Below are 25816 nucleotides of genomic sequence, written 5' to 3' on the forward strand. Positions count from 1 at the left end.
AAAAGATAAATCTCGAAGGATTGGAAAAAAGGGGATGGAGAAATATATCAGGTAGCAAGAGACATTAGGAGTTATGGTTTACATAGCAAAGAGAGAGGTGGAAAGGAGATTTGATAATGTTTTACAGTGTGAAATATTCCAGATTGCGAGACAGTGTATCATAGAATACTAAGGTGTTGTGAGAAGTGTGTGCCGATGGACAATGATATGTTTTCACCTGAAAAGAAAGTGGCATGGAAGTGCTATTATGAAAGGCTGTTAAACGTAAAAAATGCCTGGGAGAAAGAGGGTCTTCCCAACATGAGCCCAACAGAGAAACCAGCTATCCTAGTTGACAGTATGGTAGATAAGGCAGTTAAGAGTTTGAAGAGTGAGAAAGGCCATGACATGGTTAGTCTCAGGGTTCTCAACCAGAAACTGAAAATGGAGCCTAAATGTTTATGCTAGCTTCTTTCCTTTGTTCTGTCAAAATGCACTTGAAAATTTATGAGTCAACTGTCAAATTTAGTTCAACACGTAAGCTTATTCATTTGCTTTATTCTCCCGATCTACTTTCAGCTCTCGAACATGTACAAATTTGAACCCTCTCTGAGTATTTTTAGGCTGTTCGTTTTTTAACCTTACATGTTGCATGTCTACTTTCTTCTAGTACCTACATCTGACACAAGCATTACCTTAAAAGTTGTGTGAACCTGGTTGTTATCATTCCCTTACCACAAGAAAACAGCCGGAGACGAATTGTGATGGATAAATAAAACTTGTAAGAAGTTACTTTTTCCTCCTGTCAATTCAATTTGGTGCATATCTTATTGTCCATCGAAGTTTTCACTCCTGGTCAATCAGGAATTACTGCTGAGATGCTTAACATATTTGACGGAGTGGACTACAGCCAAGTCACCTATACAATCTGATTATCTATCTATGCACACACATACATGTGTGTATATGTATACGGATATATGTGTGGCTATATGCACACATACATACAAAAAATATGTATGCATATTTATGTATGTACTTGTGTATGGAAGATAATGGGTGTACATGTGTTTGTGTGCGTGTATGAGTGATTACAAATGCATAGAGCTGAACAAGTCGCGCGATAAGTAAATTAAAAAAAAAATTTACGGAAATTAACGAACAATCATATGATCCCATGCGATCGAGTTTGTGTTTAATCGGGTTAAAACGAAAGAAACACATTCAATCTTTTTGAAAATTGTTAATGAAACAATGATTATACAGGTTCCGCGGGACTAATCATGAAACCAAAACAATGAGGAGGAAATACAAAAATAGACTTGGGTATTTGAGTAAGCGAAACGAATACGTTAACGCTTATAAGTCACTTATTGTTATTAAGTGGAAATATATTAATTTGATATTTTCTTCGGTTAAATCTTTGCAAAGTTATTTTTATAACTTCTCAACAATGTTTCCAGTTTCATTATTATTGTTACTGTAGTGTTTGGATTATTTTGCTAGTAATCTTTCTTATTAAGATTGTCTCGGCTCACCCTATTTGCAATGCGCTTACGTGTCAGTGTAATAATTTTATTTTGTAGGCCTTCCAAAGTTACTTTAAAAACTTCGTCATTAAAGTTATAATATAAGAGCTGCTATTAGAAAAATTCTTCTTTTAATTAAAAAAAAAATATAATATTAACGAGTTTATTTAACAGGCTGTTCAGCAATTAAAAGAAGAAATTTATAATAAGACAATTATTGTATAATTACATATTCGTTTCGTTAGGAGCAGTCGGAGGGGGATGGAATGAAACATTTGGCATGCTTTTATTTTATTTTAGAATAATTCAAATCTTCGTTGTTGAAAACAAATCTATCCGAACTCTTTAAAAAGAAACAAAACACAGGTTCCTATTCGATACGTTCACCTGGTTATTGTCGATACGTTCATTCACATTTTCTGACCATAAAACAACGAATACTGTGAAAATATAGTCTAAAAGTTATATGAAGCATTATCCAGAAAGATATTGTATACAGCTGGAATCAACGTTTCTTTTTGGTTGGCAATTCGACTTCGTGTTCAGTCTGTCGAAGATACTACTGCCTGTTTGCTTAATGTTTGTACTGGTTACGTTTTGAAATTAAAAGTTTGTGAAATTCATAAGTGAGTAATGCTTAATATTTGTTTTAGAACATTTTTTTGCTGTAGTATGTGTTTTTGACTTCATCGACAATAGGTCAGTAGATTTTGTTGTATTATTGTAATCTTAACCAGTTTTTAAAAGAATATTATTTTCATCATTAAAATATACAAATTACAGGCGTGGCTGTGTGATAAGTAGTTTGTTTCCCAACCAGCTGCTAAATCGGTCGACTATCTTCTACTTTAGTCCTGGACCAAACAAAGCCTTATGTACAAATTTCATAGAACGGAAACTTAAAGAAGCCTGTTGTGTGTGTGTATATATATATATATATATATATATATATATATATATATATATATGTTAAATCTCTGAACGAGGTGTTAACAGTAACTGCACGATAAAGTGAAGTATATTTGCCATTTAAATGTGGCTGACCCCTAAGGGTGGATGTTACTGTTGCTTTTAGCCCCAGGAGAACATCTCCTCCAGCTGGCTTATATATATATGTGTGTGTGTGTGTCTGCTCCATCCCACCGCTTGACAACCGGTGTTAGTTTGTTTGCGCCCCCTTAACAAAGATATTCGGCAAAAGAGACTCGGAATAAGTACCAACTCTAAAAAGTAAGGACTGGGGCGATTTGTACGACTAAAACCCTTCAAGACGATGCCTAGTATGGGATGTATCCCAATGACTGAAACAAGTAAGAGATAAAAATTTCATTTGAACACATTTTTGTTGCTGGATTTTGTTTAAAAAGCCAAGATCAGATTAGGTATGGTGGCATGCGACCTACAGCACAGCATGTCATTACACCCACCATGTGTCAGTATCTGCTTGGTTTGTCCTGGGCATCCTTCCAAGCAGTATCCCTGTTGATTCTCATCTCCATAAGGTACTTCCTCATTAACTGTGATCCAGCTGGATCCTCAGAGAAGAGAAAATGTTATGCATGATCCAACGTAACAAACAGTCTAAGGTGATGCTCTCCAGTCATATAAGTAACAAGACACATCCCAGTTTCTGAGCATAGTCATTGGTTGGCTACAAAATCTGACAAATGGTCACCTATAATTCTGCAAAGTGTCCTGGTACCAAAGGAGTTCAAGCAGCTCCTAAAGGCCTTGGACAGTCACAACTGGAGAGCAAAACAGGGAAGATATCTGAGCAGGAGGACTAGGCTAATAAATTCATGTAATTTTTGTATTAAAATTTTTTCTAGCTGTCACCATATGCAGTATGCTATTAGGTTGTGTGTGTTGACAATGACCTCACTAATATTTGTTTGCTCTGTATTTACATGTATACATTCGATAAATTGTGTAAGTGGTACAGAGCATATGAATCATTGCATACAATGAATATTCATTGATTGAGGCCTGTGAATAGAGAAAGAAGCAAAATGACCAACTCATACAAATCCTGAAGTAGCTCTCTGATTAAGTTGAATTTACAAGGAGAAAAGGTGAGAGCTGAGAGACTATCATATGGGGAAGAAGCGACATGACTCATATAAACCTAGGATAACTCTCATTCCTTTTGATAACAGAGTTGATATCAAAGAAATTGAAATCAAGATCTAGCAAGAGAGTTGAGGAGATTGTTGAAGACTAAGACAAGAATTATTCCTGTGGTTATTGAAATTCATGTTGTCAACATGCAGAAAAGTGCCATCCTGTATTCTGTAAAAGCTCTGAGAAATATTCTGGAGATTTGAGAAATTTGTCACCAAACCTCAGGATAACATTACTGCTAATTAAGTTAGTATGTAAAAGCTTTATAATAATACTAATGATAATGGATTCAAATTTTGACACAAGGTTAGCAATTTTAGGGGTCCTCAGTGCTCAACTAGTACTTATTTTATTGACTCCGAAGGACAAAATGTCAAGTTGAAATCAGAATGTAGTAAGTCGAAAGAAATGTTACTAATCCCATTCTCCAACATGCTAACATTTCTGCCAGCTTGCCACCTTAATAACAATAAAAATCCAAATAATGATAATAATATTTTTTATTCACTACTAAGAGTTTACAAAAAGACTGAGGATGGTACATGATGATTTAATGTGCCCAGCGTCGCCTTCCTGGCACTTGTGCTGGTGGCATGTGTAAAGACATTCGAGCGAGATCGTTGCCAGTGCCGCTGGACTGGCTCCTGTGCAGGTGGCACGTAAAATACACCATTTTGAGCGTGGCCATTGCCAGTACCACCTGACTGGCCTTCGTGCTGGTGGCACGTAAAAGCACCCACTCTCGGAGTGGTTGGCGTTACGAAGGGCATCCAGCTGTAGAAACTCTTGCCAAATTAGATTGGAGCCTGGTGTAGCCATCCGGTTCACCAGTCCTCAGTCAAATCGTCCAACCCATGCTAGCATGGAAAGTGGACATTAAACGATGATGATGACAATTCTGGGTTACATAAAAGTGTGTAAATAGTAAAACAACAGAAAGAAACTAAAAAATCAAACAAGGAATATTTTCCCAAAAGTGGGGAGACTTCCAAGAGCTGCTTCATGATGACCTTACAAAGCCATGGTCACCCTGACCACAAGGGTAAGTATCTTCTCCCTGTCCTCTCTCAGTCTGCAGGAGCATATACAGAGCAAGTGCATTCACTTGGACCATCCTTGCCACTCATATTCACCTTGCAACAAATTTGTGGCATGGCAGTACTTCCCTCTCCATCCTTACTTTCCTTTTTCAGTGAAACTTGAAAATGTTAATGAAAGCTTGACCAAAGTGGAAAGTGTCTGTCTTCTGTTCTTTCAGTCTGGTCGACCACAAAATTTCTTTTGCTAAGACCACCAGACAGCTGGAAATTGCCTATCCTTCTTAGATAAATGAAGGTAGCAGAATGATCTTTACAATGGGCTCAGTTGATAGTCCGATCTGTTTTCCTCGCAATAGCAGGTGTTCAACATAACTCCATGAATCAGCAATGCCTAAGCACCGATAAGTGTGCTGAACAGTTTTGTCACTCTGTGCTCATTCCAATCAGGTCTGGCTGGCATCACTTCTATGCCTGTGAAGTTTATCTCAGAATGGCAATGTACTCCCACACCTCAATAGAACTACCAGACCAGAGATTTCTGGAAATTACCTCTGTCCCAAAGTCCTCTAAAATTAGTCAATTGCTTCTCATCCACATCTAGAATCTCCCTGAGAATGTCATTGCTCTTGCCTGCAACTAACCTTCTATAGAACACCAAAGTGGAACCTCTGCAGACCACATTACCTGACTTGCTGAGAACTGTGAGCACCTGATGACACTCTGGGTGCCAGGTACCTTGCCTTGCTCTATGCTTGATCTAGGACTGCAGTTCTGTTTTAGAGACAAACTGTAGAAAAGCAAGTTTGGCAAACAGTGACCCACCTGCTCACAATCAATGAAACACTGGAGATGTAACCTCATCACATGTTTGTGCATCATCAACTAAGGGATGTCCAGTTCTCTAACTCAGAAAGTCTTCACAACAAATGGACTACTTGGCCCTTCCACAAAAAGTAGAACAGCAGGTGCTCCAGTCTGAGAAGACATGAACTTGGGCAAGGCATGCAAATGAGTTGGTAATAGATGACACGTGCATTTGTCACTTTTGCCTGACCTTTCAAAGATAGCTTTCTCATAGCCCATTTCTGGGTGAGATTAGCCACCCTGCTCACCATTTCATCCCAGTCCTTCTACACTTGGGGTCTGAACCAAAGTAGACCCTGTTCTTTTTTGTGTAGATCTCCCCCCCCCCCAATCGTACTTTTTCCTTATTGTTTAAACTATTTTACAAGGTTATTATATATTAATTTTACATTCTTTTAGTTATTTGACTGCAGCCATGCTGGGGCACCGCCTTGAGGAATTTTCAGTTGAACAAATCAACCTCAGTACTTATTTTTAAGCCTGGTACTAATTCTATCAGTCTCTTTTGCTGAACTGTTAAGTCATGGGAACATAACCATTATCGGTGGTCAAGGAGAAACACAGACACAAAAATACACACACATACATACATATATATATATATATATATATATATATATATATATATATATATATATATATATATATACATATATATATATATATATATATATATATATATATATACACAACAGGGTTCTTTCAGTTTCTGACTACCAAATCCACTCACAAGGCTTTGGTTGGCCTGAAGCTGCAGTAGAAGACACTTGCCCAAGGTGCCATGCAGTGGTAAAGAACTTAGAACCATGTGGTTGGGAAGCAATCTTCTTACCACACAACTATGCCTGTGCCATGTACAATAATATATGCAATTATGTGTTATGTCTGTGTATATGCATAGGCATTTACTTGTGTGTATGTTTTTATATATTTGCATGTATATGTATACATATACATACAACGCACACTCACACACACACACACGCATGTGTATGAATGTTTTTGTGACTTTTATTATCATGAGCAAAGAGATTAGCAAAAGAATTGGTGGGATTTGTTCCAGCTCTTTTACTTCTGAGTTCAAATCCTGCAGAAATCAACTTTGCCTTTCGTACTTTAGGGGTCAATAAAATATATTACCAGTCACATACTGAGGTTGATGTAATCTACCACATTGCTAGCCTTGTGCATAAATTAGAAACAATTATTATTATCATTATTATTATCAAGGCGTTGAGTTGGCAAAATTGTTAACATGCTGGATGAAATGCTTGGCAGTATTTTATCTGTGATTACATTCTGAGTTCAAATACCGCCAAGGTCAACTTGGCCTTTCATCCTTTTGATATATTAAGTACCAATGAATCACTGGAATCGATGTAATTAACTAGTCCCCTCCCACAAAATTTCAGGCCTTGTGCCTATAGTAGAAAGGATTATTATTATTATTATTATTAAGCAGAGGAGAGGGTGGAGACTAGTGGATAGTAGATTCTGTAGATTGGTATGTAAACTGCTTTAAGTTATTTAGTTATCTTTTGTGGTCAAATCTTTCGTTTTTTCTTCTTAGTCAATAAAATAACTATCAGTCAAACACCAAGCAAAACTGTCTTGCAGTATTAATAACCTATCTAGTTCAAATCTTACTGAGTTTGACATTGCCTTTCATTTTTCTGAGTTGATTTATTATATATTTTTTTATTTTTTTTATTTAAGGGTAATTATTTTTGTTTGCAAAATCAGCAAAATTACTGCAAGAACTTTGTTAATGCAAACATGATAATTTTTGTGTTTGTTTAAAATTTTTGCAATGTCTTCTCACCTGAATCATCATTAACATTTCAGCAAGAGAACCTTATCCATTCCACTGAGAACTTCAATGGTGATTAGTGCAAATGATAATCTGTAGAAGAAGCATACATTTTTTTCAACTTGTGGTGTCGGAAATCCCGAGTCAAAGGAATTTTGTTGAGATGAATTGAGAAAGGTAGTATCACTTATATATGCCCTCTTTTAGTGAACAATAATAATACAGATGAAGTACCTTCCATTGGCTTTAGACAATTTTGATAGTTGCTTGGTAATTCTGCTGACAGAAGACTCATATGTTAATGGTTGAATATAATTTTCCATTTCTCATCTTGCTTCATAAAAACATGCCTGTTATTTTAATTATAAGTGGTTGGTGTTCTTTAGTATATGCTTATGCTTAGTCAAAAGATTAAAAACATTGCTGATGGGATCATGTTCAGCCAACTGTTAGTTTGTCTGAGAGTAACTGATGTTTAAGCAAACACTTTATAATTATTATTACTATTATTATTAAATGATAGTTGATAATAGAATTAGTAAAGTAGTTGACAAATTGCTCTACAGCTTTTACTTACACCCTTTACATTTTTGGCTCAAAACTCATTGGGCTCAACTTTGCCTTTCATCTTTTTGAGGTTGACATAACTGTTCCCTTACTCTAAATTGATTGCTTTATGGCTCTATTAGAAATCATTATTATTATTATTCAACTATGTAGTAGAAATTGTTTAGTAGAGTCATTAAAAGTTTTGGGCAAAATACCTTGTGGTATTTCTTCTAGCTCTTTGTTTTCCAAGTTCAGATCCTATCAAGGTCGACATCGCTTACATTTCTCCAGGATTAATAACATAAAGTACCAATAAATTACTGAGGACAATGATAGACAATGATATTGACTATCTCTCTCTTCTCAATATTGCAGGCCTCGGGCCTAAATCAGAAACAATTTTATTTCACAACACTGGCCAGTGCAATTTCTGTTGCTTTCAGAGACATAGCACAAGTGTGTGTGTGTGTGTGTTAGACTGACTGGTCAGATCATATGTGTGTGTATTTTGCTGTTGTCAAAGGTATTTTACATTTAAGAAAGGGAGTGGCCCATTTGGTTATCTCACAGTGCTGCCCCCCCCCCCCCCCCACTATGCCACTGGTAGCTTTAACATGTAGAAATATTAATAACTAGCCAAAATTTTGTTTAGGCAAAAGATTCAATATCAGTGTAAGTAGTAGTATGGAGGCATCCACCATTTGTTGGTGATTTCCTGCTTCTGGCAGATGACACCTTTGTACCATCCAGGTAGTAACTCTTCAACCCATAGGTCCGTTTGGATAGCCATTGCTATGAGCGTTTTACGAGGTCAAAGTGCAAATCAACCTCTTTTAGTCACCTTTCACAACATGCAGTGGAAACGTTGGGTCTAATGGTTGGCATGTCAATATCCACACAGCACTAGAACAATGTGAAATGAAATGTTTTGCTGAAGAACAAAACACACTACCTTGTCTGGGAATTGAACCAACAATTTGGCAATCCTGAGTGCAACACCTTAACCACTAGGTTAAGGAGTTGCACCCAGTATAAGGCTATTGTATATTTATACAATATCAATAACATGTTATCTATATTTACAATATATTCCCTTGTCTATATCTAAAATCAGAACTGCTTTAAGCATGCTTACTAAACAAACTAATTAAAAACCTGTGTTGAAGAGGATTGCCAATTATCCCTATACACAACACAAAGTCATCAAAATTTATCTTAAAAATTCATACCATATAATTTTTTCCTTGTTGATCATTATTCATTTTATTTATGCCTAAATAAAATTCTTCTTTTTTTTTCTTTTAGCTTTGTTTCAATTATACAATCATGTTATTTAAGCAACTGAATGTATATCTTCAGTGCATTCTATTCTGTCTACTTTTCATTGCAACTTGTTATGTAAACAAGGTAAGAACTTTTTCTCCTCAGATCTTTTGAAAATATACATGAAATTCAAATATTTATAGATTTATTCTGATTGAAGAAAAATACAAAATAGGAGCAAGCACATTATGTGGTTTTGTTTTTGAATTCACTACGTGGAAATTTGTCATTTCCCATTATTTACATTATTTACATTCGACGGATATTTCTATATTAAATATAAAACTGTATTGTCATTTCCCTTTCTCAATTTCTCTTTCTCTCTGTATGTGCATGTATATATATATATATATATATATATATATATCATCATCATCATCATCATCATCGTTTAACGTCCGCTTTCCATGCTAGCATGGGTTGGACGATTTGACTGAGGACTGCTGAAACCGGATGGCAACACCAGGCTCCAATCTAATTTGGCAGAGTTTCTACAGCTGGATGCCCTTCTTAACACCAACCACTCAGAGAGTGTAGTGGGTGCTTTTACGTGTCACCCGCACGAAAACGGCCACGCTTGAAATGGTGTCTTTTATGTGCCACCCGCACAAGCCAGTCCAGGGGCACTGGCAACGATCTCGCTCGAAAATCCTACGAGAGCCAGTCAGGCGGTACTGGCAACGGCCACGCTCAAAATGGTGCATCTCATGTGCCACCCGCACAAGAACCAGTCCAGGGGCACTGGCAACGATCTTACTTGGCTTGCCCGGTCTTCTCACGCACAGCACATTTATATATATATATATTGGATAATCATTATCCTATGTCCATTTGTCATCAGAATTTATCTCAAAAATTCATACCATACATGCTTGTATTAAGGCAGCGAGCTGGCAGAGTCGTTAGCACACCATGTAAAATGCTTAGCGGTATTTTGTCTGTCATTACGTTCTGAGTTCAAATTCTGCCAAGGTCGACTTTGCCTTTCATCCTTTCAGGGTCGATAAATTAAGTACCAGTTGTGTACTGGGATCGATCTAATTGACTGGCCCCCTCCCCCAAAATTTCGGGCCTTGTGCCTAGAGTAGAAAAAAAAAAAATTTCCATGCTTGTATGTGCTCTACAGCTTGCTTTGGGGCTGGCCAGGCTCCAGCTGTCTGTTGTGGCAGGGTTTCTGTGTGTTGGGTGCTTTTTATATACCAGTGGCACAGGTGTATTTACACAACACTGGCATGAGTGCATTTTATGTGGCACTGGCACCTGCAAAAGACAAGCCTGTATGTATGGATGATAACGATTCACACATAAATTTACAAAACAAGAAAATGGAATGAACAAGCTTTAATCAGTAATCACAACAATTGTTTCTGTGGATTGGTAACAGCTGTTAGTTGCTAATTTTTCCATATCATACTTTTACATAAATATTATATAAATAATATGATCCATCAGCAGCTGTGTATCCACATGTCATCAGGTGAGTGGCTTTGAGAGCACGGTTGGATGACATCCAGTTTTCCATTGTTTTATACCATATTCTATTTTTAGCATTTTATCTATACTATGTAACATATAGATTCATATAGACATGACATATGCCATAAGAATTAAAATTTTCCAACAGAATGTATACCTAATGACTTAGGATAGCCAATGTAATAGATGAGTTCTGGCATCTTTTAACTGTTTTTATTGAAAAAGAAGTTTGTCACCTAACAAAACTGAATATATAGAAAGCTAGAGTTCATTAAATATATATATACTACCTTTAATTTACATTTGTAATTGTCTCGTTTATAACATTGGTTTCAAATGTTGGCACAAGGCCAGCAATTTTGAGGTGGGGTGAGGGTAGGAGTTAAGTCAATTACATTGACCTTGGTGCTCAATTACTACTTATTTTATTGACTCCAAACAGATGAAAGGCAAAATTGACCCTGATGGCATTTGAACTCTGAATGTAAAATTGGAAAAAATGCTGCTAAGCATTTTGTCCAGTGAAGATAACATTTTTGCCAGCTCACTGCCCTTATCACATTTATAATATTAACCTTTCTTAATCTAGTCTGTATTAATTTAACTCATAGACTTCATTTTTATGCCCCAGACTATTCTGATGGCTTCAATTAAGTATATTTAAGTGAATTTACTTCTTTATTATCTGCTAGTTTACTTAATAACATACTGTTTTATTATCACACATTACCTAACAATTTTCTCTAGCTTCTCTCATTTTCATCTTTATCTAGAACTATGTAGTTAATAAAGAATATTTTTCTTCTTTACAGTATGTTTTATCTGTCTTAAAATTTACTCATCCTACTATTTTCCAAGGGTAAGTATTTGCTACACCAGTTTATATTTACATATTTGGGTTTGATTATAATAAAAATAACTATTTCTAGCATTGCACAAGGTCAGAAATAATAGGTGGGTATTGATCTAAGGACTTATTTGAGTAATTATTTTGTTGTATCTTGAAAGATGAAAATCAATATTAACTTTGGGAGGATTTCATCTCAAAATAAAAGAATGTAATTAAATACCATGATACTTTGTTTCCAACAACACAGCTTGATGGAGATGATAATTCTCTTTGCACTTCAAATTTTCTCTCACTGACATCATCTATATGTGTTTTAAACACCTTATATCCGATCTAAGCTATTTGAATGAACACAGATCTTGAAAAAATAGTTCAGTGGGAACATGACAGCCACGTCTCTTTCAGTAGTGGAAAAAAAGAGAAAGAACCCCCAGAAATTCCAATCTCTGTATATCAAAGAGACAGCCCATCTTGATATTACCCTCTCTACACAAGAATGCTTTGTAATTAAAACCCCTCTAAGTCACATCAAATAATTTTTGAAGATCTATCATGATTACCTCCCATGCATTATATTATCAAAACTGCATTGTAAAGACAAAAATTCTTTAGAATCAGAAAATATTGTAAAAGCTTCAGGCACTGCCCCACCTCTGGCTAATTAAAAAAAAAACATCTAATGAACAAGATTAATATGTTCATGAAGAATTGTGCTTTTAAACTGTAAATGTATCGCTTGTTTTATGGCAATGTCTAAGATGTAGTGGAAAGAGTATTATTAAGATGTGATACCAGATGTGTAGTATGTGAAGTAGTAAAGAAGGTCATAAATGTGAAGACTAAAGACCAAAGTTGAATGGACAGAACCTTATAGTACTCTATGAAAAACATTATAGATCTTAGAGGTTTTATAGTCTACATGTAGGCTGGATATCCTCACAAACAGTTAGCCACCTACAGTATGGTGTTGTATATTTTAAAAGTTTTGTGTTTAAAATGTGTTGTGTTTAACAATTTCTAAATATCTGTTGAGTATAGGCCAGTATCCATATTTATTTCATTAGATGGCAGTGTTTTGTGGGAGTAATTTTTATCAAGCTGAACATGATGACTGGGAATATAAATTTGCTGTGGGATGGAAACAAGTAAGTGAACTTTTTTTTTCATTTTTATTTGACATAATAGTAAATACACAGATATGTTGACTAAATTTCTCTTTAAGTTGTTTTATGTATAATACATTGATCTCTGATACCATTTATAAAGATACGCACACACACACACATGAAGACAGATATAAGTTTATATATGTATACGCATATATGTGTGTGTGCATATGATAGATAAAAATATGTCAAAGGGTATTTAAGTGATGCAGACAATTAGTGCTCAAACCAGACCAAATACCTAACTATTACTGTATATAGATATAGTGTAGGGCACTATCCAAGGACTGATAACAGATGAACTGTAGACAGGAACTTCACTGGCTAGCTGGTGAGTTGGTCTGCAGTGAAGGGACTTCAGGTTAGGTAGGATTTTTGTCAGAGACTTTAGATGTCTGATTGCATTCTCCCTCATGGTGTACAACCGAATGAAATAAAATAAATATTATGCCAATACACTCTTGTTCCCAGTTGATTATTTTGTGTATAGCTTAATGAAACTATACTAGCATGAGTTGGATGATTCAACATGAACTGATAAACCAGAGAGCTGTGCAATGCTCCAATATCTGCTTTGGCATAGTTTCTACTGCTGGATGTTCTTCCTAATGCCAACCACTTCACAGTGTGTACTGGGTACATTTTTTCAGGTAGCAACACTAGTGAGATCATTGAGTACCTATGAGACTAGACCCCATTCTCAACTGAGTATGGTATAGTATTTGAGGGATATGAAAATATGATAGAGGGAGAGGGACAGGAGCAGGTACCTTGCTGAAGACATGAATACATAGCTTCTCCATCTGGAAAGAGAGAGAGAAGTGTGGTCAAGGTACAAGGTGAACATGAAAGAGAGAATAGGATAAAGGGACAGAAAGAGTGGGTGGGTAGGTAAGTGTTCAAGAGTCAAAACAATGAAATGAATCATTAGAGATGGGGATTGAGTTAGATGCAGTGAATATCACATATGAGAGATGTGAAGGAAGAAAATAAGTGGTCGACAAGGAAGGCGATGATAATGGACAGTAGTAGGGATTCAATGTAAAGTGCAAGGGAATAAGAGGTATCATTTATAGCACCTGAATGAGTAGTACCACAGAAGATTGATAAAGAAATAGGTTTTAGAAGATGAGTTGTGGGGAAAGGCTGGATAAAACTCAGTTTTGCTGAGATGGTCAGATTTTTCCAAGCAGAGCATATCACCATTTATCACAGTTCCCCATCAACTCTTCCAAGAAGTTGAACATCTTGAGGTCGGTTTTCACCACTTCATTGCACATCTTCTTGGGTCTCCCTTTTCCAAAGACTCCTTCCATGTTTAATGATCTTATAAGCATTTCTTTATACAGCTGCTCTCATGTATCCACATCCTATGACCATACTAGCACAGTTTTCTCTCCTATGCACCAAATCTGATTCCGCTTGTGCCCAATTTTTCTCTCAAAACATCTGTATTATGTCATACATGAACACTGACATTGCATAATTATCAGAGCATGCTAGCTTTATTTCTTTCTTGTCTTTGCATGTCCTCTACATTCATAACCCATGTTTCCCAGCCATCTAGCATTACTTTTTGTACATAAGCATCATACGATTTGCCTTTCACTCTGAAAGAGAGAACTTTTGTTTTACCAACAGAGATATTAGTTCTCTGAAATTTCTCCAGCTAGTTCTTTTTCTAGCAACTATACTTTGAGAGCATTCTCCTCTACTGCTAATTATGTCATTTAGATAAAAGAAACTATCTACTACATCTAGGTACCCTCTTAGGCATTCCAGAAAATCTATTTTCCATGTGTTCTTAGTGTTTTCTACAACTATGCATCTGCCACAAACAAAGTCTACTTCCTCTGTTAACCTTCCTGTAATTCCACTGCACTTCTTGTGTATCCATAGATTACACCATGTAGAATTTCTACCAATACTTCTACATATCAAATAGAGCCGTTGACCTGAAGGGATTTATCTCATATCTATTTTCCTGCTAACTAGTACTTTGGTCTTTGCTAAGTTAACATTAGGACCCTTTGACTCTAAGTTTTGCTTCAACACCTGAAATTTCATTTCCATTTCTGCTAGAGTTTCAGCTGCAAGAACAAAGTCGTCAGCAAAGAGGAGTTCCTATGGGTAACCATTCTTAAATTCCTCTGTTATAGCTTGGAGTACTGTGATAAATAGGAGGGGCCTGGTAACTGAGCCCTGATGAACTATCTACACACTAAATTCATCACTGTACTTATTGTTAACTCTCACATTATTGACAATGTCCTTGTACATGGGTTGAACTGCTCTATCTTGCTATTCATCAACTCCTAGCTTCTGCAATGACTACCAGATAAGGGAGCAAGGTACCATGTCAAAAGCTGTCTCCAAGTTGGTGAATGCCAAGAATTGGTCAAGGGTTAATCTTGCCATTACTACATCAGTTTCAATGCTTTTCCTGTGTGCCTCTTCAAAGTTTCTAACTAGGTTTCCCTATAATCTGTTATTATTTTTTAATTTTCTGTAGCTATTTCCTTACTAAACTTTATTGATTCTACTTTAATTGCCTTTTTTAAGTGTACATGTACTACCTTTTGTTCATGATTGCTCTCCTCAGTGCTTGCTTAACTCTTTTGTTAATATTGTTTCTGTAAGCTTAGAGCACTGAGAGTGACACATTCAGCTTTCAGCTACTGGGTCCTTGCCTACAGATCCTGTCTAGGTTGACTACACAGATCACAGATTGGTGACCTGTGTAGCTAGTAATTTTGAATTGTGGACAACCTATGCTATCCCTATCTACTGGTCTACAGAATACTCTATCTAGATATGATCTAGATGACCAAGCAGTTTGTCCGTATTCAACATTGGAATATTTGAGAAATCTATTCAGTACTTTTCAGACAGACAAAAGCATCTGAACAAGTTTGTGAGACTTTTACATTCCCCATTTTCTATCCTTTAGCTTCACAAATCCAAGATACCTTTCCTATGTACCACTGACTCTAGGGTACACTCTAAATTCCTAAAGAAATCGGGTTGCCCAGCTTGTTGGGCTGTAATATCATAACCTTCATTTTTGGACTTAGCATTCATACGCACATACATGCTGGCTGTTAACTTGTGACTGAGGAAGACCATCAATGACCATTAAGAACATGTATATACATGTAGACATATATGCACACACAAACTTTTATTTTCATAATTTATAACGCACATATATATATATTTCTTTTTTCAGAAAATTCTTTTTATATTGGTTGCCTGAGTTCATGCTATTTGTTATTTCAATTTATTCAGGCTCAAAAGCATTAGCAAATATTGTAAGTAATATAATCCCATTCTCTTTTGAATCAATTTTTGATTTTGTTTTCTAAAATAGCATGTTGATTTCAGACATAATTTGCCATTACATGCCATGTAATACAATATAGACCAAAGATGAATCAATGAAGAAGTGACAATGTGGTCACTCACTTGCCAGAAATAGTAACCATATCTTTTTCAAATTACTCTATCATCTTTAAAAGGAAAGGGTGATTTGGATAAGATAGTTCTAAGTTTACAAAAAAGACAGGATGGTCATGACAGGAATGTCTTTAGTCATAAGTTTGCTTGACTATGTTAATCTGGAGTTAAACAGTAGCCACAGAGCCTAAAGGAAGTTTACAAAATATTGGAGCTTGTGATAGTTTGCTTCATAATTAGCTTGGATTTAACTGATAGATAACCAACAGCTGACTTTTACTGTCAGAATAAACCATAGTCAGTGTAATGGAATGATTTTGAGACTTTCTCATATAGCTTGTATATTAGCTGGTAAGGAGACCAAAGTGGTAATAAAAGACTATGGGATATTGCATTATTTGATGGAACCATCTCTTGAAACCCTAACAGTGAGCTTCTGTTAGGATACCTCAAACTAAAATTCAGCCAGGTACTCTCTTGAAAATGAGCTTCATATTCTTTTATGTTTGTATTTATTTTTAAAAGTAACTTTATAATATGCTTATGTGATATCTTTTTATCTACTATACCCTGAATTATTTATTGTTTGAAAATATCCCTCTTAATGCAATAATTAGTTATGTTCTCATTAAACATTTACAGTTAACAGTTTGATTTTTCTTTTCGTCTTCATGTTTTAACTCAGTTTTCTTTGATGTGCTACTGTGTTTTTCTAGTGTTGCAAAATATATTAATTTTATCATCTTTTAGTCTATTCCAGCATTCTTAGCAGTCCTCAATAGCTGTGCTCTGATAAATCATATAAGTATATGTATTCTTCATTGGAATTTCAAGGTAGGAGTATTTAATCCATTTACCATGATAATATATAAATGGTGCATATTTTATGTGGAATATTTAATTTCAATATAAAGAGGGGTTAACTGTTTACTTAAAGTTTCTATATCTGAAAAGTATAAAAAATAACAATCCATTTCTACAGAGCAGTTTTCAAGTAAATCATGCTTTGCCTTACAAAATATTTACTGAATGAAATTTTAATGGTTATTTCCTTTGGTGGTGAAATACCATTTTGTTAAATTCTGAGGATTTGTGAGTTTAATAATCAGTTACTAGAATAATCTGTCCAGTGATTGCATTCACTCAAAAGGAAATCAAAAACAGTCAAAATCACAATATGTTTATATCAAATATATTGCAATTAAAGTTATTTTACATGGCATAACAATACAGAATTTAAAATTATTTCCAGAACATACTTTACAATAATATAATACCGAAGCCTAAGTATCTGAAGAGAAATGTAACTAACTCCCTGAAAAGAAAATAATACTGAAAAGAAGAGGAAATGTATACTGGTGTTGTTTCTTATGGTTCAAAATGTGCAATCTGCCCACTGTTCTTCAGAGAGTCATTGAGGCTTGAGTTCTCAAACTGCTGAATTTATCTCAGTGGTTACTAAAATATATATAATAAATATACACATATTGATTCGGTTGATTATAGCCTCATATGTAAAGGACTATGTTAGAACAATTAATATTTTATATTTAATATGGAAGTCTAGTATGCTTTTGTTGTAGAACACAACTATGATACCTAAGTAGGGGCTTATAAAAACAAAAATGAAAATTTGATACTATGAGTTAGAAAAGAATGCTTTATATTCAGGTTAAGTAAATTAATTTGAGGAGGTATTTTCACCAGCAATCAGATATATCAGACTGAAATATAAAACTAACTGAAACTTTAAACTGAAATCTATTGAATAAATTTGCCATAATATGAAGCAAAACCTAGTATTATGGCAAATTTATTCAATGGTTTTCAGTTAAAAGTTTCAACACCTTAAACCTAGCATCTTTTCAGATTTTTACTCTCAAATCCTGAAAGCAACAATTCAATTTTTAAAAGCTAATTGAATCAAGTTTAAATTTAAGTCTCTGATTTTATAGATATATGAGGCCAAAGACTGGATTTTTCATTTTGTAATTGGAGCCTCTGCAGTTGGAGTTGTCTACAGTGATCCTATGGTAAATTATTTTTAATAATTATTACTAATCTGTCTATCAGTCTGTCTGTCCTGCCATCTGTTTATTTATATCTGTCCCATAGAACCCGACCATGCATGTCACATACACTGAGTAGCCAGTGAGTGGCTTATATACAATTGATTATATACAAATAAGCAAAAACTCTACTACATACATTGAGTACTCTCTATTTTGTTTCCAACTCTAAACGTATATATGTGTCGTGTGTATGTGCAATTATCACAAAATGTTAAGACAAGGTGACATAAACATACAAATACTCACATATGCACACACACACACACACACACACACATGTATAAATCACTTGTGATGTTGTAGAACTTAACCCAAAATTATGTGGTTGGTGATCAAACTTCTTATCCACACAGCCATGCATAAATTTATATATGCGTGTTGGTGTGTGTTTGTGTATGTGCCTGTAGAAAAACTTCATACAGGCGTCTTAGTTTATGTCAGACAAATGAAGGAAGAATGATCAATATATGAGTTGTGGAGACATGTTCTTATTTGTATTGAAATTGAAGCTGAGTTTGTTTTGCAAATTGTGTTTCACAACGCTATTATCTTCAGACCAAAAGATCTTGAGTTTGGGTGGGTGGGTGGGTAGTTAAGAATGGAAACGGAAGCGAGTATGGGAAATGTATATGTATGTGGAAGTGGGTATGTAGGGGAAGTAGTATGTGTTGTTTTTTTAGGGTATATGTAGAAGTATGCAAGTACAGAAGTATATTGGTGTAGGTTAGAGGTGTTTGTGTGTGTGTGTACTCATTAAATGTGTGTGAAGAAAGCATCAATGTGGGGAGGTGGGACTAAAGCAAATGGAAAGGCAAGAGGAATGCAAAGGGTCTGAGTGTGATAGATGTGTGTGCAAGTGTATGAGTGTGAGCTGCTTTTACACAAAAGGAAGGTTTTAACTAAAATAGGTAAAAGTTCTATGGGGGAAAAAAGTCAAAGAAAAATTACTTAAAAATTTACAAAATGCTAGTTAAAATGTCTGGGGAGGATGGGTGAAGTGTCCACAGAATGGAGAAGAATTAGTAAAAAAAGTTGTAGGTGAGGTAAATGGAAACAGAAGTGGAATGATAGCTGTGTGTACAGGTATGAGTATGAAATATATTTTTTCAAAACACTTTGAAACCAATGCTTTTACTACTGATGAAATTCAAGGTTGCAGGTACTTACACAAAAGATACTTAGCTCCATGCATACAAGGCACTAATGACTCTATTCTATTGTGCAGAGCATTAATACCTTCCCTCCAATGAAGGTCCTAGCATACTTTAATTTGAAACTACCTTTCCTGGATGGTTGTGCCTTATTTACAATCAACCAAGTAAATATGAATTTATGAAGACTTGTCGTCTCATAAAAGAACCATATAAGTTTCAATAGAGCCATAGTGCATTCTTATCAAGATTGATAAATGAATGTTTGTGTTTATAAAATTGGTTTTTGAATGTCTATTTAGTTGCCCCAATATATGTTTTAAGCTCATCTTTGTTGTTTATGTCTATACTGGGTTGTACCATAAAATGTTCCTTTTCCTATTGCTGTTCTTATGTTTTTCATTCTCAGTGTTTTTCATGTAACCAATGTTATTAGTGAACCCACTGTTTCTTAGTGCCTCATTAAATGAATGTATGTTTATATGTATATGCATATATCTATTTTGCTAATTTTTTCAGGGATTTTTTATATAATTAAATCTCATTTAATTCCTTGTCTTTCTTGTCTTTGTTTTGCAGTATGAAATAGAGAGTTATTTCTGGTTATATGTACACATTATTTCCTTCAGTGAGTTACTTATTTTACCATTTTTCACATTTTTTTCTCTTCTTGGAGTAATTTTTGTTCAGTAGCAATATAAATTAGTTATTTTAGTACTTGTACATAGTGAACCATCAAATTTATGGAATAATATTTATTATTAGATGTTACTGTATCTCCTGAAAGTTATGATTAGATGTACCGTATCTCCTGAAACTCAATGTTTAACAGATGCTTAAATTCAGTTGCAGAACTGTTTTAATAATATTTAGAAATACCCAATTCTTTAAACCATTAGTATATGCCGGCTGTTTTGTTACTCTATAGCATCTATACAAAGAAAACTGCTTATTAATTAATTTGGAGTGCTGTGCTATGTGACTGAACCAGAAGCCACATGGCTGCAAAGAAAGCTTTGGTTTCATTGTAAAACAATAGGTTATTGTTTTATTAATTTGAAATATCATGATAAAGTTATTTGAACGTTAATTAATTTAATTACACCATTTTGAAAAGAAATTATTTTTTCTTCCAGGTGCTATTGTGGTATTTATTGAATTCAATAAAGATATCATAGAAGCAAGGTATTTATTTACATATCTTTTACTAGAGCTTTCCTGTTGAAAAATATATCAGTTTGACAGAAAAATACATTTTTTTAACAAAAATTCTTGTCCCCAAATGACTAGCCAAGATAACACTATAATAGTAAATAAATCTTTATTGAACAATGTAATTTTAAATCAGATCTTGAGTTTTATTTTTTATTTCTAAAGTTTCAATTGATATTTAAAATCCATAAAACTGAGATGTTTAAATAGACTGAAATTGAAACTTGGAGACACTCAAATTCTAATGTCCTGTCTTATTAAATTTTGAACAAAGAAACTTAGCATATACAAGGAAGGATAATGAGCTATGTTTCCATTTGTCCTTTGTGCTCTCTCCAAAATCTTTTATACCTCAAATACAATGATAATCCTTTTGCAATACCCAGCTCTGCTGTTAATCATCCCCATTTAAAGTCCATTTTCTATACTGGTATGCTTAGACAGTTTAATAGGAACTGGTAATGACTGTGCCAAGCTCTACTGTCTGCTTAGGCATGATTTCTACAGTTGGATGTCCTTTCTAATTCTAACCACTTTACACATTGTTGTAAGTGAAAAATTTAGTAAGCTGTTAAATAATTGAAAAACTTATCACAGTAGACTTTGAAGTTCATTGGTTTACTCTTACTTTATATGTAAAATGTTCATTAAAGAAATTGTACAGATTCTTAGAGTTATCTCTAAAAAAGACCATATTTTTTGTATTATCATCTATCACCCATCTCAGTGAAAAGCTTTCTTACACAGCCTTTAATTCTTAAAACGGAAAATAGTTTTTGTTATGGCAGTGATTTAAGATCATTGCAATGTTTATGCCATTTCAAAATATGTTTGACTGCTTCTTATGATCTATCTGAAAACTTTTCTCCTCTCTTATGCTACATTTCCTTCTTATCAACCCTCACTGATTACTGTTTGATTGTCTTTTAGTTCTGCCTGCCACCTGTTATTAATAACCACTTCTAAAAATATTTTCTCAACTAATTTTGTAATTTCATATCATTATATTTTTTTTTGTTTTGTTATCTGTACAGACATTCTTGTTTGTTGATTTAATATGTTATTTAAGCACACTTTATTTAATCGATTACGGTCAGTTCATATCTGCAGTAAAATCAAATAATTTTCTTATATCTATTATGCTTATTTGTTTACATATATTCAAAAAGCTTTTATAATCACTCTTATGCGACACTTCAACTCAGCTCTTACAATGTAATTGCTCTCCAAAATCAAATCCGTGCCTTGGTTATCATTCAGCTACCTACTATCTGCATGTACTTCTTGTATATCAAATGTGAAAAATATTGTATTCCCAAATTGATTTTGTTTCCAAATTATTTGTACTGCTAATTTTACACTAGAACATCCTTATACATATTAGCAACTGATTCCTGATTGGTAGTTGAAACAAATGGTTGAGTGAAAATATGTTTCACAGAGAAAAACCTTTGATTGCCTAATTGTGAATAACTCTTTGGATAAAACTAAATTTAGCTTATTCTGTATATAACATGCCTCAATCTATATACTCTTTTGGAGTACCTGATTATGACTCTCATATATCTGTAGTCTGTTTCTGGCACAAATCTCATTATCTGGTAATTTGCAATTAACTTCTGGCAACATAAATGTTATTGTTCTATTATTTTAATCAATCAAGTTCTATCTTGCATATTTTATTCCAATATTTCTGTTCAAAATATAATGGCTTTTGTAGAGGGAATTTTTGTTAGTGTATTTTTTAATGTCTATCTTAGTTAATATTAGTAATGACAATGCTGTCAACAATACTGAAACATCGTTCATAGTGTGCAGCTACTGATGTGTTTATTCATTGAAAGCTACTGTGATAGTATTGTTCAATTGTGCACAGTTTTAAGGGTATGATATCCTAGATTTAGGAAACAAATTTCTGGGTTAGTGAAAGGTAAAAAATTGAAGATAGGAAAATCCTACTGCAAGGATTGTTCTTAATGTTGTCTGTTTTGTGAAAGTTATTGTGGTGAAAAATAGTTACCAGTTATATCTAGTCTTAGGAAGAGGTGAGTGACCTCCAGTTCTGTCTTAAATTCAGCTCTTTATCTTGATATGGAGTAAAAGTAGAGAAATAAAAAATCTAAGTACTCAATTTTAAAACTAAAACTTTTCCAAGAATACTTTTATTTATTTATCAAACTACTTCTATTTTTTTTTTCAGTAAAATTGAATTACTTTACTATAATTATATATTCAGGTAAGTTTTGGTAATTCTCATAAATATATATAAAAATTTTACAGGATTCTTAGGCACTTGGCCTCTTATATGCAAAATGAATGCAATATAGCTTTTTCTTTTTTATCTTTTTACTTATTTCAGTCATTAGACTGAGACCATGCTGGGGCACTGCCTTGAGGAATTTTAGTTGAACTAATCAATCACAGTACTTATTTTCTTTTAAAGCTTGGTACTTATTCTGTTGGTCTCTTTTGCCAAACTGCTAAGTTATGGGGACATAAATACATCAGCACCGGTTGTCAAGCAGTAGCCACACACACACACACACGATGAGCTTCTTTCAGTTTCCATCTACCAAATCCACTCACAAGGTTTTGGTCGACCTGAAGCTATAGTAGAAGACACTTGCTCAAGGTGCCACACAGTGGGAGTGAACCTAGAACCATGTTGGGAAGCAAACTTCTTACTACACTGTATGTTCATTTAAGTCAAACACATTAAAACAGAAGCTAAGGGGATATAAAACAACATACTGTAGAGCCTCTTGCTCACCATTTTCATATTTCAAGCACATGTACTGCACTTCATAATTGGCTTCCTGTTTACTAATCACAAATATGAGGTGGTGTCAAAAGGTTCCCTGACTAGTTCTGTTGCACATCATCAGATGGCAGCACATGGTTGCATGCACAGTGAGAACTAGCAGTGACCTTCATGAGGCAGTGTGGCAAGTGACATCGCTATGTTTATTTAGCAAGTTGTGAAATCTGTGTCTTTGTGATCATGTGAAAGCTGTGGTCTGTGATTTTGTCATGGATAGAAACAAGTGCCGATGGGATATTTGGTGTTAAACTTGGGAAGTCTGCTACAGAGACATTGAGCATGTTTTGGCAAGCTTATGGTGATGAGACAATGGGTTGTACACAATGTTTCGAGTGGTACAGGTGCTTTAAAAGCAGAAGAACATCCCTGGAAGATGATGAGCAATCTGGAAAACCTTCCACAAGTGTCACCCCTGGAAATGTGGAGAAAATTCATCAGCTTGTGCATGAGGATCATTGGAAGACAATCAATGATGTTTTGAAGCATTGGAGGGAGGACATTTGGTGAAGGCAACTGGATCTGTGAAGCACAAAGAATTCTTTACAATGACAATGCACCCTGTCACCGAGCTCTCCTCAATCATAAATTTATCACCAAAAACAACATGGAATCGCTTCTGTACCTCCCCTATTCACCAGATACAGAACCTGCAGACTTTCATCACTTCTTCAAGATGAAAATGCAGCTCAAAGGTCGCTGTTTTAACACCCTGTTGAGATCCAGAGCAAATCACAGATGACTCTTGACCCACTTACGGAAAACAACTTCCTGGCAAGATTTTAAAAGTGGCAGGAACACTGGGACTGATGTATTACTGCACAAGGTGACTATTTCGAAGGGTGTGATGTTAAAACTTTGGTAAATAAGTTATTTTTTATTAAATATAACTAGTCTGGGAACTTTTTGATATCATCTAGTACACCATATTTTTAAAGAAAAAGGAAAGTACAATATTCATGTTTTTCCCTAAGGCTTTAACATTGTAAATGAAAAAGATTTAAGGAGAAATTGAAACTATGTTAGAATTTGGGTTGCCACTTATAATTCTTTTTCTATGGCTAAGCTCATTAATGCTTTCTTACACTTTATAAACTAAATTTTATAGGGAAGGAATGTAATTGAGTTAACTCCCTCTTTTGCTAGTACATGTTTTTATCAACCTTTTTGTGGATGTAAGACAAAGTTAACATAAGCATTATTTTAATGCAGAATGTAGTATAAAATTTTCCAATTTATAAATATGTTATTTATTGTATTTTGATTGTTTGATTTTTACATATTTCAGTGTAATTTTCTTCATTCCGGGCAGTTACCTTTTAGGTAAGGTCATGTTTTTTAAAAATTAATCTTAACTTGATAGTATATTTTATTTTACCACCTCAGAAGTATGTATATTCTTTTCTACTCTAGGCACAAGGCCCAAAATTTTGGGGTAGGGGCCAGTCGATTAGATCGACCCCAGTATGCAACTGGTACTTAATTTATCAACCCCAAAAGGATGAAAGGCAAAGTTGACCTCAGTGGAATTTCAACTCAGAATGTAAAGACAGATGAAATACTGCTAAGCATTTTGCCTGACGTACTATTGTTTCTGCCAGCTCACCGCCTTGTATAAAGAATATATTTTTTTCTACTCTAGGCACAAGGCCCAAAAGTTTTGGGTAGGAGGACAATCGATTAGATTAGCCTCAGTACACAACTGGTACTTAATTTATCAATCCCGAAAGGATGAAAGTCAGTCGACCTCAGCAGAATTTGAACTCAGAACATAAAGACAGATGAATTACTGCTAAGCATTTCGCCCAGTGTACTAATGTTTCTGCCAGCTCGCCACCTTCTATAAAGAATATATTAAATGTCCTATGTGTTTGTCTGTGTGGGATGCTCTTGTGTATGTGAGTTTATTTACAAATACTTTATATTAATCAGCAGAAGAATCATTATATTCAACTGATTTTTGTCAAATATTTTCTTTTACTTGTTTCAGTCATTTAATTGTGACCCTGTTGGGGCACTGCCTTGAAGGGTTTTAGTTCAACAAATCAACCCCAGAACTTTTTTTTTAAGCCTAGTACTTCTGAGGCACAAGTCCAGGCAAGGTTGTTTATGGAAGACCAGCTGTCATCCATGCGTACCAGCCTCCTCTCTCCACACTTCCAATGTTATCCAAGGGAAAGGCAAAGGCCAATAGAGCTTGGCACCTGTGATGTTGCAGCTCATTTCTACAGCTGAATGAAATGGAGCAATGCAAAGTAAAGTGTCTTGCTCAAGAACACAACACAGAGCCTAGTCTGGGAATCAAACTCACAACTGCATGATTGTAAGCTTGATGCTCTAACCACTGAGCCATGTGCCTTCACATTTCAGGGTACTTAAATTAAACAAGCAGTCTATGCT

General features: G+C 34.7%; 1 protein-coding gene across 2 annotated transcripts in view; it reads left to right on the forward strand.

The window, feature by feature from the left end:
* LOC106873963 (UDP-N-acetylglucosamine transporter SLC35D4 homolog) overlaps positions 1-25816 on the forward strand; it is a 40842-nt gene that overhangs the window by 7903 nt on the left and 7123 nt on the right. The window contains exons 1-12 of one of the 2 annotated variants that reach the window (XM_089358529.1): positions 24-2134; positions 7379-7520; positions 9198-9299; positions 11504-11550; positions 12606-12686; positions 15937-16018; positions 16914-16997; positions 18119-18196; positions 19966-20014; positions 20523-20571; positions 22799-22834; positions 24705-24739. In XM_089358529.1, the coding sequence (XP_089214655.1) occupies positions 9219-9299; positions 11504-11550; positions 12606-12686; positions 15937-16018; positions 16914-16997; positions 18119-18196; positions 19966-20014; positions 20523-20571; positions 22799-22834; positions 24705-24739 (622 nt within the window). In that variant the 5' untranslated portion in view covers positions 24-2134; positions 7379-7520; positions 9198-9218. Of the gene's footprint in view, positions 1-23; positions 2135-7378; positions 7521-9197; positions 9300-11503; positions 11551-12605; positions 12687-15936; positions 16019-16913; positions 16998-18118; positions 18197-19965; positions 20015-20522; positions 20572-22798; positions 22835-24704; positions 24740-25816 lie in introns of those variants that run through there. The other variant, XM_089358530.1, reaches the window with a different exon arrangement.

Source organism: Octopus bimaculoides, chromosome 10 (genome assembly GCF_046866305.1).
Source record: "Octopus bimaculoides isolate indiv1 chromosome 10, ASM4686630v1, whole genome shotgun sequence".
NCBI lineage: Eukaryota > Metazoa > Mollusca > Cephalopoda > Octopoda > Octopodidae > Octopus > Octopus bimaculoides.